At 43.9% G+C, this 14590-nt stretch overlaps 1 protein-coding gene across 5 annotated transcripts in view; it reads right to left on the reverse strand.

Moving 5' to 3' along the window:
* Positions 1–14590, reverse strand: part of KIAA0586 (KIAA0586 ortholog) — a 152607-nt gene that overhangs the window by 137851 nt on the left and 166 nt on the right. For 3 of the 5 annotated variants that reach the window (XM_061612453.1, XM_061612449.1, XM_061612451.1), the window contains exons 2-7: positions 12427–12788; positions 11336–11418; positions 11126–11239; positions 10121–10187; positions 4366–4435; positions 2952–3117 (exon numbers count right to left, since the gene is read on the reverse strand). In XM_061612453.1, coding sequence (XP_061468437.1) covers positions 2952–3117; positions 4366–4435; positions 10121–10187; positions 11126–11239; positions 11336–11418; positions 12427–12754 — 828 coding nt within the window. In that variant the 5' untranslated portion in view covers positions 12755–12788. Of the gene's footprint in view, positions 1–2951; positions 3118–4365; positions 4436–10120; positions 10188–11125; positions 11240–11335; positions 11419–12426; positions 12789–14488; positions 14551–14590 lie in introns of those variants that run through there. The other 2 variants (XM_061612450.1, XM_061612452.1) reach the window with 2 other exon arrangements.

Raw genomic sequence — 14590 nt, forward strand, 5'->3', positions numbered from 1 at the left:
CTCCCATCACCTCCGTTCCTCTTCCTTCACTCCTCCCCTTCCAATCCCCTCCTTCTGCTCCCCCCTTCCTTCTACTCTCCCCTCCCCCTCCCTGATGGTCAGTTTTACCTATCCTAGCCATGACTGCACAGGAGTAAATCCCACTGAACTCAATATGCATGTAAATGATCAGACCTACCTTTCCCCTCCTCCTCTCCCTTCCTCCCCTTCCCACTCCAGGCCTCCCTCCCCATGGTCAGTTTTACCTATCCTAAGCATGATTGCACAGGAGTAAATCCCACTGAACTCAATAAGCACGCAAATGATCAATCCATTCTCAGCAAGCTTGCACAGGGTCCCATTTCTTACCCCCTGGATTAAAAAGCAGAGAAATTCACTAATAGGCAAAAAACCTTGCAGTTAAGAACGTACCTATAGCCCACAGACATTTCTATGAAACTTTAAAAAGCAAGGAAATTGGGCAGCTATAGTGAATGCACCAAGAGAGCAGGAGACCTGACCTCCTCTCTGAGATATCACACTGCCCTATAAATTTGTCAAAATGCAAACACAGTTTTGGTGGGTCTTTCACAGTCCAATCCATTTCCTATGTAGCTTGGAAGAATTTGGTAACATGTGCCTCTGAGCATATGGTGAGCTGTGGCAACACCTGCAATCAGCCCAAAAAACAGAAACAAGACATGTGCTGTGCTGATCTTGTTTTAGCAGGGAGGAAGCAACAACATTAAAACTTGATATAGTCCAGATAGTCACTTTAAATATGCTTGATTTACTTTGTAATTTTAGTGAAGTTTCCTACGGTAAATCATTTTCTTTTGCTTCTGTTTCTGTGAATGTATGAAGTACAGCAACACTTTGCAACACTAAAAAAACTCCAAAAATAATTGTGGAATAATGGCACTGTAGAATAGTTTCCAATGGACATGAGGAGTGTCTCAGTTGCACAAGATAAAACAGTGGGAGGTGAAATATATTCTAGCAAAATTCTAGGTTGTTTTTAACTGACCATGCCCACCTTTTCTTAAGTGAAGTGGTTTAAGCATAGCAAGCTGAAACATGCATCATGGGCAGGCCAAGTTTGTTTTTTCCAATAGCTAGAGTCAATGCTGAAGTAGCAACATATTGTAATCAGTCTCATTTTACATCAAACTGCACTTTCAGATTCAACTGTTAATGCACCCAAAATAGAAATAGAACATAACCTCCAGTTTGAAACACAAAAGGCTGTCTTCACCACCATACAACATTGCTTAATAAAAAAGCTTTGAAATTAATAAAAATAAATTTGGCACAGATTTCTAGGATGAAAAATGAGAGAAATAATTTTCTAGGTTAGATTCTCTGTACAAACAGTAGTAACACAGGAAATCAGTAGAGTAAGAAGAACACCAACAAACACACAAAAATGTAATTCTCCATCTTTGGAGATGGCAGGGGTTGCCACAACTCACCATATGCTCAGAGGCACATGTTACCAAATTCTTCCAAGCTACACAGGAAGTGGATTGGACTGTGAAACACTGACCCATATTGTGTTTGCATTTTGACAAATTTGTAGGGCAGTACAATATCTCAGAGAGGAGTTCAGGTCTCCTGTTCCCCTGGTGCATTCACTGTAGCTGCCCAATTTCCCTGCTTTGTAAAGTTTGATAGAAATATCTGTTGGCTATAGGTACATTCTTAAACTGCATGGTTTTTGCCTGTTAGTGAATAAAAGCTATTCTTTAACATGGCTCAGCCTGGTCCAAGGAACCAGAGAGCTATCCACTAATTTTCACATGACGAATTTGTTAAAATATAGTTGGTTAAATCAATGGGATAAAGATATATACATAATCCCAAAAGGACAAATGTGAGAGGTGCATCTTTTGGAGTTCCTGAAGAAAATGTAGAATAACCTGCTATCACTCATTATTAGAAGGAAAGGACAGCACCATAATTCTCTTTTATTCCCTATTATAAGGAAACACTAGCATCAAAATAGCATGAAATGAACCAGGATTACCATACACCAATACAGGAAGTAGGTTTAGACACTTATTGGAAAAAAGAGGGTGGCTCCAACTAATGTGCAACACTCACTTTTTCAACTGTTTACACACACAACATAAATTCCATGGATTTGACCTAAGATAGCTCCTCTCCACTCAAGATTTTCAGCCTTACCCACTTCCAGTAGCAGCCCTTCTTACCCCAACCAGATGATACCCTTCCAAAGTTGCACCCTACATCACACAAGGAGTTGCTGCTGGATAATGGAACCCAACCCTGCTTGCCCTTGCTCACATAAAAATGCTGCATCGAAACAGGAGCAACTTCCTAAAGCTATTGCAAGGCAAGAAATAAAATGTATTTTGTAGACTACATTCTATAAAGGTGACTGGATTAAGAGAATTAAGCACGCATACTTTAGAAGAAGGAAGCATTATAAATTGCATGAGCCACAAAATAATGCCAGCAAAAAACAGAAACACCAGCAAAATATGATGTACCACTCAGTAGAAATAGATGCATGGCCTATGCCTGCAAGTCACATCATGTATAGAAACAATCAAATTGAATAGTTGGATGTCTTAGAAAGTGCCTGAATCGACAAGCCTTAAAACAGACTTCTCACATTTGATTCTTGCTTCTGCAAAGTGCCCAAGACTCCCCTGCCCTACTTTTTCAACATCTACAGGCAGGAAAAACAAGATAGCAGCACAAAACATGCAATATAAAATCCATGTTTAATTTGCATTACTTGTTCCAATCATGGGATCTGGGTTTCTGAAAAGAAGACCTACTTTCCATACTTGCACCTCCCCATGCCCAAATTTGTAGGGTTTAGCTTGACAGGGATCTCAGAATAGTTTTGGGTTTTTTTACATTTGCCTTTATATCTGTAAGCTGCTGCATGGAGGGGAAAGGCAGGGAACCAATTTTTAAACAAAAACAACTCCGTTACCTACTTTGAGAAGTGGGGCTGTAGAAGCAATGGCTGCTGCTGTTGCCGCTGCAATGGTTGTAACGGAATCCATCTCGCTATGTGTTGACTTGCTACTGTCCTTTTTGTCAAGGCATGTGTTATGAAGAAGCTGAACCTTCACCTCTTTAAACACAGGAACATTTTGAATTCTAAATATACAAGAGCAACATGGAAAGGCATGTATGTTTTTTCTTTTATAAGAGCCATTTTTCCTAGATCTTCTCTACAGGCTGCATTAACGTAAGTATAGTTTCCAGATCTATGGAACAGGTTCAGAGAAGGGCAACAGAGATTATAGGGGACTGGAAACAAAACCCTGTAAGGAGAGACAAAGAACTGGGCATGTTTAGCCTTGAGAAGACCGAAGAGAGATATGATAGTACTTGAAAGGCTGCCACACAGAAGAGAGTCAGGATCTCTTCTCGATCATCCCAGAGTGCAGGACATGGAATAATGGGCTCAACTTACAGGAAGGCAGATTTCAGCTGATCATCAGAAAAAACTTTCTAACTGTTAGAGCGATATGACAATGGCACCAATGACCTATGGAGGTGGTGGGCTCTCCAACCCTGGAGGCCTTCAAGAGGTAGCTGGACAGTCACCCGTCAGGTATGCTTTAAGTTGGATTCCTGCATTGAGCAGGGGGCTGGACTCGATGGCCTTATAGGCCCCTTCCAACTCTACAATTCTATCCTTCTATAGAGATCCTTTCAGTGAACTAATTTCCCTTCAACACTGGAACGTGAAGAGGCATTTAGTGGGTTCTCCAGTAAGTGGTCTTCCACCAGGACAGACTATTTGTCCATCTAATTCACTACTGTCTACTTGTGGGGGCTCCAAAGTAGTGTCCCCTGCCCCTCCCAATTTTATTTTTAACGTGGGGTTTTTTAGGTTGTGACGATGCCTGCTTTTCTGAAGGGGGGGATCGCTCGCTTCTCCTCCTTTTGCTGCATTGTATTTGGTTGCGGTTGTGTGTAGGTGTTTTGCCTGTTTGACGACAGGGTCTGAGCATCACCAATTTTACTTCTGTGAAATGAATATTTTGTAGTGCCCACGTTCGTTTCTGAGATTTCCAAATGTGTCCCTGGGCTACTCTGACCAGCTGCAACAGAAAAGGTCATTTCCCACCACCTCCTACCCGAGGTTCTTTTTGCTGAAGGTGCTAGGGATTGGACTTGGGGCCTTCTGCATGCAAAGCTCAGTGGGTAGAGCACATGGTTTGGTCTCTCCCCATATAAAAAGCTTTCAATGCCAGCATTTTTCTCCAGTGATGTCACATACACCGCTTTGTCCTCAAAATATTACTAGAGGAAAGTAGCACTTCTGAGCTATTGAAAGAGTTATGGAATCAGAAAAATAAAAGAGTTCAACACTTTGTTTCAAGGAGTCATCCTTACCTCTGCTTGAACACAGCTCTTACGGCCGCCTTCTGTCCAGTATCATACTGGGAGATAAACATGTCAGCTGCTATAGACCAAAAAGACAGAAGAAATAATACTGGAACAGAATCCAAAATACCCACAAAACACAACTTTTGGAAAAGAAAGCAAGGGCCTGTTCTGATACTACTCATCAGCATAACCTTAACTCAGAACAGGATCAAATCTTGGGTTCACGCTCCTGCTCCTTCCCCCACCATCCCAACCTCACACAGAACACAATACTAGAGCTAGAGACTTATTTGAATCTGGGATTTCTCTGACTTTGTTACCTAATAAGGGGATCGTTTTACCCAAAAGCAGGATCTCCCAGTTCACTCATTTTTCTCTGTGCATGGTAAGCAATTTCAAGAGAGAAGGAAGGCAAGCCCCAAACTTCCACTTGATCTCTACAAGACCTTCTTGTTGTGAAGGCCAAATATCAGCAGGACAAGCCCAAAGCATCACTTTTAAAAAAAAAACTTTTTCTCAACATTCAAAAACCAGAATTGCACCATTGCTTCTTCGCAAATAGATCTGAAATCATGTAAATAAATAAATGCTTTCTATCCTACATCTTCAACATAATTGTTATGTTTCCAGGGCAGCTAGCAAAGTGGTAACAATAAAAAAATTAAAATAAAGCATACAAATACACACAAACTAAAACAACAACATCCATTTAAATAGACAGTAAAGTAAGAAATCCTTTAAGTTACTCATGCTAACACAGGCAGTTATTGAAAGCTAGGGAAACAGAAATATTTTTGCCTAGTGCTTAATTGATAGTAATAAAGACACTTTTCCTTCCTGCTACAATCTGTTGAACTTCTTATGGGGGGGGGAGGGTTATCAAGAAAAAAGCTTCAGATGACAATCTCAGTGGACAGGTAGGCAGATTTGGGAGAAGGTGCTCCAATAGGTATTTGGATTCAAAGCCAGCCAGATGTTAAAGGTTAAGATCAGCACTATGAATTGATCTCAGATACTTACTGGAGCCTTTTAACTACCAGACATTTACCACAGAGAAGGCCTTACAAATGTTCAAGTCACACCTAAACACTACTGACAAAAACATCATGTGAAAGCTGCTGAGATTTCGTCACCCTGATTGATTCTTAAACTTATTTTTTTTTAAAAAAAGAAGTATTTAAGTACTTTACTAGTTAAATAAATGTTATTTTTCATCTTTAGTATTAAAATCAACTAAGCTATAGAAAAATATTTTCTCCAAACTCAAAAAGGAGTTAAAAATTAACTTTGTTTTGTAAATGTAACGCTACGCATCCAACGGGTATGGAAAAATACCCACAAATATGAGGGGGAAATTATTATTTATTTTATTTATTATTTATTTAATTACATTTCTAAACCGCCCTATAGCTAACAGCTCCCAGGGCGGTGTACAACACGATAAAACCACAATATTTAAAATACAAGCAAGTGTGTATTGCGCATACAATTATAAAACATATTTAAAAACAGAGTAAAAGAAAATAAACATACTTTTAAATTAAAATAAAAAGCTTAAAATGCCTGGGTGAAGAGGTGGGTTTTTACCTGGCGCCGAAAAGATGACAAAGAAGGCGCCAGGCGTATCTCATCTGGGAGGGTATTCCATAATTCAGGGGCCACCACCGAAAAGGCCCTAGATCTTGTTACTGTTCTCCGGGCCTCTGTATGAGTTGGGACCCGGAGAAGGGCCTTAGACGTCGAGCGGAGTGAACGGGTAGGAACATAGTGAGAGAGGCGTTCCATCAGATATTGCGGTCCAGTGCCGTTAAGGGCTTTATAGGTAAGGACCAACACTTTGAATCTGGCCCGGAAACGTATTGGGAGCCAGTGCAGTTGGGCCAGAATAGGTGTTATGTGGTCGAATTTCTTCGTCCCAGTAAGAACTCTGGCTGCGGTATTCTGCACTAGCTGAAGTTTCCGAATCGTTTTCAAAGGTAACCCTACGTAGAGAGCATTACAGTAATCCAATCTAGAGGTTACCAGAGCGTGAATAACTGAGGCTAGGTTCTCCCTGTCCAGATAGGGTCTGGAGTTGGGCTACCAGCCGAAGCTGGTAGAACGCATTTCGTGCCACCGAGGCTACTTGGGCCTCGAGTGACAGAAGCGGATCTAATAAGATCCCCAAACTACGGACCTGTTCCTTTAGGGGGAGTGTAACCCCATCTAGGGCAGGTCTGACATCAACCATCTGAGCAGAGGGCCCCCCGACCAACAGCATCTCAGTCTTGTCAGGATTGAGTTTCAGTTTATTAGCTCTCATCCAGTCCATTATCGCGGCCAGGCAGCGGTTCAGTACAGCAACAGCCTCACCTGAAGAAGATGAGAAGGAGAAATAGAGCTGCGTATCATCAGCATATTGCTGGAAACGCACTTCATAACTCCTGATGACCTCACCCAGCGGCTTCATATAGATATTAAAAAGCATGGGGGACAGAACTGAGCCCTGCGGGACCCCATATTGTAGCACCCAGGGACTCGAGTAATGTTCCCCAAGCATCACCCTCTGGAGACGATTCCCAAGATAGGAGCACAGCCACCGCCACGCAGTGCCTCCAACTCCTAAATCCGCGAGTCGCCCCAGAAGGATACCATGGTCGATGGTATCAAAAGCCGCCGAGAGATCAAGGAGAACCAACAGAGTTACACTCCCTCTGTCTTTCTCCCGACAGAGGTCATCGTACAGGGCGACCAAGGCCATTTCTGTACCAAACCCCGGCCGAAAGCCGGATTGAAATGGATCCAGATAATCAGTTTCATCCAAAAGGGCCTGGAGTTGACGAGCGACCACGCGCTCTAGAACCTTGCCCAGGAATGGAACATTTGCTACCGGCCTATAGTTGTTAAAATTATCAGGGTCCAAGGAGGGCTTTTTTAGGAGCGGTCTCACTACCGCCTGTTTCAGGCAAAGTGGGACCACTCCCTCTCGTAAGGAGGCATTAATCACCTCCTTGGCCCAGCCGGCCGTTCCATTTCTGCTAGCTTTTATTAGCCACGAGGGGCAAGGGTCCAGAGCGGAAGTGGTCGCCCGTACCTGTCCAAGCACCTTGTCCACATCCTCGAGCTGTACCAACTGAAACTCATCCAATAAAACAGGACAAGACTGTGTTCTGGACACCTCATTAGATTCAACTGTTACAATATTGGAGTCAAGGTCCCGACGGATGTTTATGATCTTGTCTTGGAAGTGCCTCGCAAACTCATTACAGCGGGCCATTGATGGTAATATTGCGTCCAGAGAACCAGAGTGTAAAAGTCTCCGGACAACTTTGTAAAGTTCCGCTGGGCGGTTACAAGATGACTGAATAGAGGTAGCAAAGTATTGCTTCTTTGCCATCCTCACCGCCCTCACATAACATTTAGTGGAGACCTTCACAAGTGCATAATTACAGCCGTCGGGAGTTCGTCTCCATTTGCCCTCCAACCGTCTCCTTTCTTGCTTCATCACTCTTAGCTCCTCGGTAAACCAAGGAGCCAATTGAGCTCTGCAATGGAGAGGGCGCACCGGGGCGATTGTGTCAACTGCCCGGGTCATTTCCGTATTCCACAGAGTGACCAGGGTTTCGACAGAATCGTCAGTTTTATCAGCCGGAAAATCCCCCAGAGCCCTCTGAAATCCTTCAGGATTCATTAGTCTCCGGGGACGGACCATCTTAATTGGTCCTCCACCCTTGCAGAGGGGAGAAGACGATGTGAGTCGAAATCTCAAGAGGCGATGATCTGTCCATGACAAAGGAATAGATGTAAAATTCCTCACTCCCAGATCACCTTCCCCCATTCCAGTGGCAAAAATCAAGTCTAGAGTATGTCCTGACACATGCGTCGGGCCAGTAACAAATTGAGACAGCCCCATGGCTGTCATGGAGGTCATGAAGTCCTGAGCCGCTCCAGACAAGGCGGCCTCGGCATGAATGTTGAGATCCCCCAATACCAAAAGTTTGGGAGATCGCAACACCAAGTCCGAGACCACCTCTGTCAGCTCAGTTAGGGAAGCTGTTGGGCAGCAGGGTGGACGGTACACCAACAGTATTCCCAGTCTGTCTCGCTGACCCAACGTAATGTGCAGACGCTCCAGGCCGTTAGCCACCTGGATGGGGTGCCTAACAAGAGGGATGGAACTTCTATAGACCACAGCGATTCCCCCTCCCCGACTCTCGGATCTACCCAGATGCTGAACCAAATACCCAGGTGGGCACAACTGGGAGAGATTAATACCTCCCAGATCGCTCACCCAGGTTTCGGTAATACATGCCAGATCGGCCACCTCATCCACGATTAAATCATAGATGAGGGAGGTTTTATTATTTACCGATCTGGCATTAAAGAGCAGCAACTGGAGATCCGAGAGTTGGCTGATAGAACTACCAGCAATCCTGTGGATGTGAGGAGGACCGGAACACGGCACAGCCACCAATTGTCTGGGCCGAGTTCCCCTTAACTGGCGTGTCCTCCTCACAACACCATACCTCCCATTACCCGTCACTGTACTAATTGGGGCCCCCTCTGGTCCTCCCTCCCAACGCCCTATCCTCTCACCCAGGCACATAATAAAAATAAAATAAATAAAAAAACTCATACTCTATACACAATCACACACTCACTCATACAACCATTCATACATCCAAATAGCACAGCAACAGCAGCAAGGTCCCAGCAGCCACGAATCGTAACAGCGGCAGCTGTAGCGTCAAGGGCTCAAAAGTGATGAAGCGGCAATGCCCCCCACCAGGCAGCAGCGACGACTGAAACGACCACAAAGATAGTAGCAATGGCGGTCAGCAGCAGCAGCAACGATCCCCCAAACAATCCGAAATAGTCAGGACAAAGCAGCAGCAAAGCAGAGCAGCAGCCAGATCCACGAGAGCTGCAGTATCGATGATAGTATCCACGGCAGCGCCCAACGCTCAAGACCGCAGCAGCAGCAACAAGGTGGCGACCAGATCCACAACGGTCGCACAGCGATGACGACGAGCGATGGCAAACCGGGTCACAAGGATGCGGCAACAACAGCAGCAAAGCAGCAGCCAAGCCCACAACAGTCGTAGCAACAGTCCAGGGCGCCAAACCGCAGCCAAAGGACAAACCGCAGTGGCGAGGACAGCACAACAGCCCAGGGACGCTCCAGCAAAAAGCCCACAAGGACCAGAAGCACAAATGGAGCCGACACGGGAGGTGATAACAACGGCCGAAACCAACACAGCCGCGGCACCGGGAGAGCTGGTACAAGCCGATACAAGCCGGGGAGGAACAAGAGGCAAAGCACTCCCACTACAGCACTGGTCGCACCAAACGGCCAACAAGTATCAGCAGCAGAGAGACAAAAGGCCGCCACCATCCCCGGACTCAATTAGCCGCAATTCCCGGCTCCTGTGGTTCCCGGTTCCTGCAGTGTTCAAATTACCGCGCCGGTTCAGTCCTTTCGAGTCCCAGGTAAGTCTCAGTCCAAATAAAACCACAATTAAAGTGTGATTAAAGTGCTAAGAATGTTAAAGTGCTGAGTATTAGGTGCTAAGAATGTTAAAAGATGTTTAAAAGGAATAAGCGGCAGGAGCTATAAACACAGCTCCACTACCTATGCCGCCATTTTGAAGAAATTGTCTCGTAAAAGAGAAAAAAAAGGCAGAAACAAAGGTTGTAACCCTATGCACACTTACCTGGGAATAATCCCCATTCCTAGTATCAGAGTGTACTGTGCAACAGTTTACGCTAAAGATGTTATTACCTATTTGTTTGCTTGTATCCTCTTTTACTTCTGAAGGAATGTATGTTACAGCTTCATTTGAATAACCCTATTGGGGGGGAAGGGAAGAGAAAAACATGAAAGAAGCTTTCATTTATTTTGAATGAAATAAAGTCATACTGTCACTTAATTCCAGAGTTTAGCCTTCTGAATTTGTTGCAGCATATAGTCTTGCGGCACCTTAACAACTAAGAAATTTATTGCACCATTAAGGGTTTCACCCCTGCATGCTTCACACGCCAGCCCCCCCCTCCCCAGGTCATCAAGGCACCCACCCAGACAAAGGCACCTCCCCCCCCAGCAAGATGCACAGGATTGCTGTTTTTATTAATACTTGACTGCCCTTTACATGCCAAATATGTAGACCAGTGGTTCCTAAACTTTTTTCCTACAGACTGGTTGAATATTGCTGAGGGTCATGGCGGTCCACTTAATGGGGTTTTTTTCCTGCTCACTTGTAACAACTATAATGTGCTGTGCTAGATGCCGAATGATTTTTAATTGTATTTTATTGCTTCTTTTATTATATTGTATTCTATAGTGTTACAATTTGCATTCCACAGAATTCAAACTGTAACATAATAATGTATAACACAAAAATTATATGTAATTAAAAATCAATTTCAATATTTAATGTGGACATGCCATGAACCACCTGAATGAAGCTCATGGACCACTGGTGGTCCACGGACCACAGTTTGGAAATCCATTACATAGAATCCTTAGCAAAACTGCTGAATGGATAAATTTAAAGCAGTGATGGGCAACATTTGACCCTCAAGGCCTCTGGTGAAACAGCCAGGCTGTTAACATCTTGAGATCCTCAGTTGTTGTTTTTTTAAGTCTCTAGACTGGAGTTACAGAGAAGTTTTAAAAAATGAAACAGTAAGGTTCTAAAAGGAGGGGGAAACAGAGGAAGTAAAAAAAAGCCAGGATTCCATTTTCTGAAATATCATAAATTTCAAGTTGTTAAAAATACTCAAAAACCTTTTCAACATATTTCAGTTGGCCAGTAATAACTTCAGAGTGAGAATATTGTGAAACTGCTGAATCACATCTATGGCGGTGGTCGTCCTTCAGCAACGCAAAAGCAAAAACAGTCTGCCAAAGAGAAATGGATAACCTGCTGATATTTTGGTCAGCAGGACTTAGCCATATAGAAACAAACATGACATATCCTTTGCAGACAGTGCTTACCTTTGGAGGTAACTGTGAGAGCTCTGTATCTTTTGTAGGTGACAGCACTTCTGAATGTCTACCAGTACACCTGCTTACACCACCTAGAAGAAATGTTAATGTATCATATTATCTATTTCTGGATTAATTTGTGAATGAACTACTACTCTTTTCTTCACTTCTAGATACCTAAGCCCCAATAACTTCAGATAGCTCTCATACCTGCACAGTAAGGAAGGGAACGAAGTTAACACAAACTATTATAATGTATACACAAAGACGAGAATACACATAGGTTATAATCATTTAAGCTAAACGACAAATGTCTTATGTAAGTCTGCACTAAAAACCTCCAGAATCACTGAACCAATCTACACCCATATCTGGAAGCCCCCAACATGCTGGTAATACAGCTGCAGTTTAATTTAACAGTGTTTGCTCATGGACCTAGAAACTCAAGGTCTCACAAGTCTTCTTAGCACTCAGCTGCCCTGCACTAGCCAACCTCCCTTACCTATTGCAAAATCAGATGTGATGGGGAGTTCAGAAGCGACACTCTTCATTCACTGGGCATTTATCTTGTAGTCTAGATCAGAGGTTCCCAAACTTTTTCCCCCACAGGCCACTTGAAAACTTGAGGGTGTTGGCAGACCACTTGATGATTTTTCTGCATGTTGCGGCAATTGTAATGCACTATGCTAGATGCCGTGTGTTTTCTTATATATTGTATTTTATTATAGCCCATAGAATTCAAATTGTAATACAGTAAAATACAAGAAATAAAAGCGGGATTAAAAAACAGAATGAAAAATTAATGTGAACGTTTAATGCAAGCCCATCTTCAACTACAAATCCACAGACATGTCATGGACCACCTGAATGAAGGTTGCGGACCAGTTTGGGAACCCCTGGTCTAGATTAAAATGTGTTAAATATCACAGAGAAACACTTTTTACAAGGAGCCTTAAATATATACTAGTTACAGCCTGTAAAGACAGACATCAGCCTGAGATAAAATGTTGCAGATAACAATGACGTTTTGGCCTAACATTAATAGGATGTGGGCTGGCGAGCTTCAAAAAATTAAAAACTGCATAAGGTTACAGACGTACCCTCCATTACATCTTCAGAAGTTACTGCTGTTGGCTTATGAGATGCAGGTTTGTTGGCCGACAAGGCTGGTGGAATGTAAGCTGTGCCATCATCGATTAAGGCAGCACGTCCTGGACGACAGGGTGGAGGCACTTCCCGAAGCTTCTTTGCTGAAATGCATATCCTTCTCTTAGAGCAAGCAGCAGGCCTGCTGTCAGCAAATGCTGCTGTTTGAGTTTCAAGGGATTTCTTTTTCATGTGGAAGCTGGTGGAGCGGATGAGAACATCACCAGCAGTGAGACTACCCGAAGAACTCTCGCTAAAGGCAGAAGTTTCTTCCACTTCCATTAACAGCTCATGGCACAGCTTTCAATTCTTGCTCCTATTAAATGAAGCACAGGACTAAATACCCGGTGACCCACAATTACAGACATAACAAATGTTGAGAAATGGAACTCAGAGAAGGAGTGGGACTTATTGATAGTATTAAGATGCCAAACAATTACAGTACTGCTATCACTATAACAAAACACAACCCCACTTTAACACAAAGGCCTATCACAGTACATCCTCGAGTGCCACGGAGGGTTTTGCTTATAGAAGATCAGAGGAGAAAAATATGCACAGAAAGCACCTTGGTTAAGTCTACTCTACAGGACGTTCTACAGAGAAGACACTAAAATATTATCTAACCAGCCTGTCTGGAGTGGTCACAAGGCTCTACTAAGCCACCTCGCCCTCTAGTCAGTCACAATTTCCCCTTCCCCAATATCCCTACACTACAAGGAATACAGAGCTAACACAGATCCTGAAATGGAACGCAGGTAGATGCACAAGCGTTCCTCTACTTCTGCATAGCTTTGGTCCATTTCACAGGGCTTCACAGAGAGCAGTCACTATTGCCAGTTCCCTGGGGATAAATAAATAAATAAATTTTATTTCTAGGCCGCCTATCTGGCCGTGTCAGCGGCCACTCTAGGCGGCGTACAAAATCAAGTAAAATACAACATATAAAATACACATATAACCCAAGAACTTTAATATAAAATTAAACTAAAACCACCTACAGCTATAGCCGATGAAATTAGGCTACCCCAGGGATCTTGTAGGCCTGCCTGAATAGCCAGGTTTTCAAGGCTTGGCGAAAACTTGGCAGGGAGTGGGCATGGCGAAGATCATAAGGGAGAGAGTTCCAGAGAGTGGGGGCCACAATTGAAAATGCCCTCTCTCTGGTCCGCACCAGCCTGGCTGTTTTCACTGGTGGGACCGAGAGAAGGTCTTGAGTGGCTGATCTCATCAGGCGGCATATTTGTTGATGCTGGAGGCGCTCCTTCAGATAAGCTGGGCCGAGACCGTTTAGGGCTTTAAAGGTTAATACCAACACCTTGAAATGGGCCCGGTAAACAACTGGTAACCAGTGTAGATCTTCTAACACCGGAGTGATGTGATCACAGCGACGCCAAAGTTCCTTTTTGGGGGGGGGAAGGAGTATACAGCACTCCATTTAGGAAAGGCACCCCAAACCCATGAACCCCAGGGAAAATATCATCTCCCCAAGATGAAGCCAAAGGATCCTTGACTCACGAATAACTGAAAAAGAAAGAACTGCTTTGCTGTATCAGACATTGGCCTGTCAAATCCAACAGTCTGTTTCTACTATGGTCAGCCAGATGCCAGGCTGTACCCAGAGGTTTCCTGTCTACGTACATGCAGTTTCCAGTTAGCTATCACAGCTATGCAGTTAAGAGACCTCCCCCACCATGAATGCATTCAAGTCGTATGTAGACTGACAACCATCCGCGATTTAGTAGCATGCAAACGTAGGAGGGACAGAACGGTCCCCTCCCCCAATTTGACTTTCGCCACAATAGCAGCTGCCAGCCTAACTATAACAGAGTTACGTTGAAGTTCTAAGACCCAGCGAACCTTGTGGGGCTTATTGCTGGGGTTGAGGACTGCACTGCGCGAGAGGCGAAAATATCCTGTTTGGGTTTTTGTTCGGAACATAATAGAACTTCACGGATAACAATGGTAATGATGATAATAATAAAAAATAGTAGTAACAACAATCCCCACTCCTACCTGAGACCCCCAAGTTACATGCGTTTAGACCTCTACCTCGCTATATCCCGCAAGACTCCCTTCCCTACCTCCACCCCCCCCCGAGTGGGCCACTCCACTCCC

This window comes from Rhineura floridana, chromosome 2, assembly GCF_030035675.1.
Source record: "Rhineura floridana isolate rRhiFlo1 chromosome 2, rRhiFlo1.hap2, whole genome shotgun sequence".
Classification (NCBI taxonomy): Eukaryota; Metazoa; Chordata; class Lepidosauria; order Squamata; family Rhineuridae; genus Rhineura; species Rhineura floridana.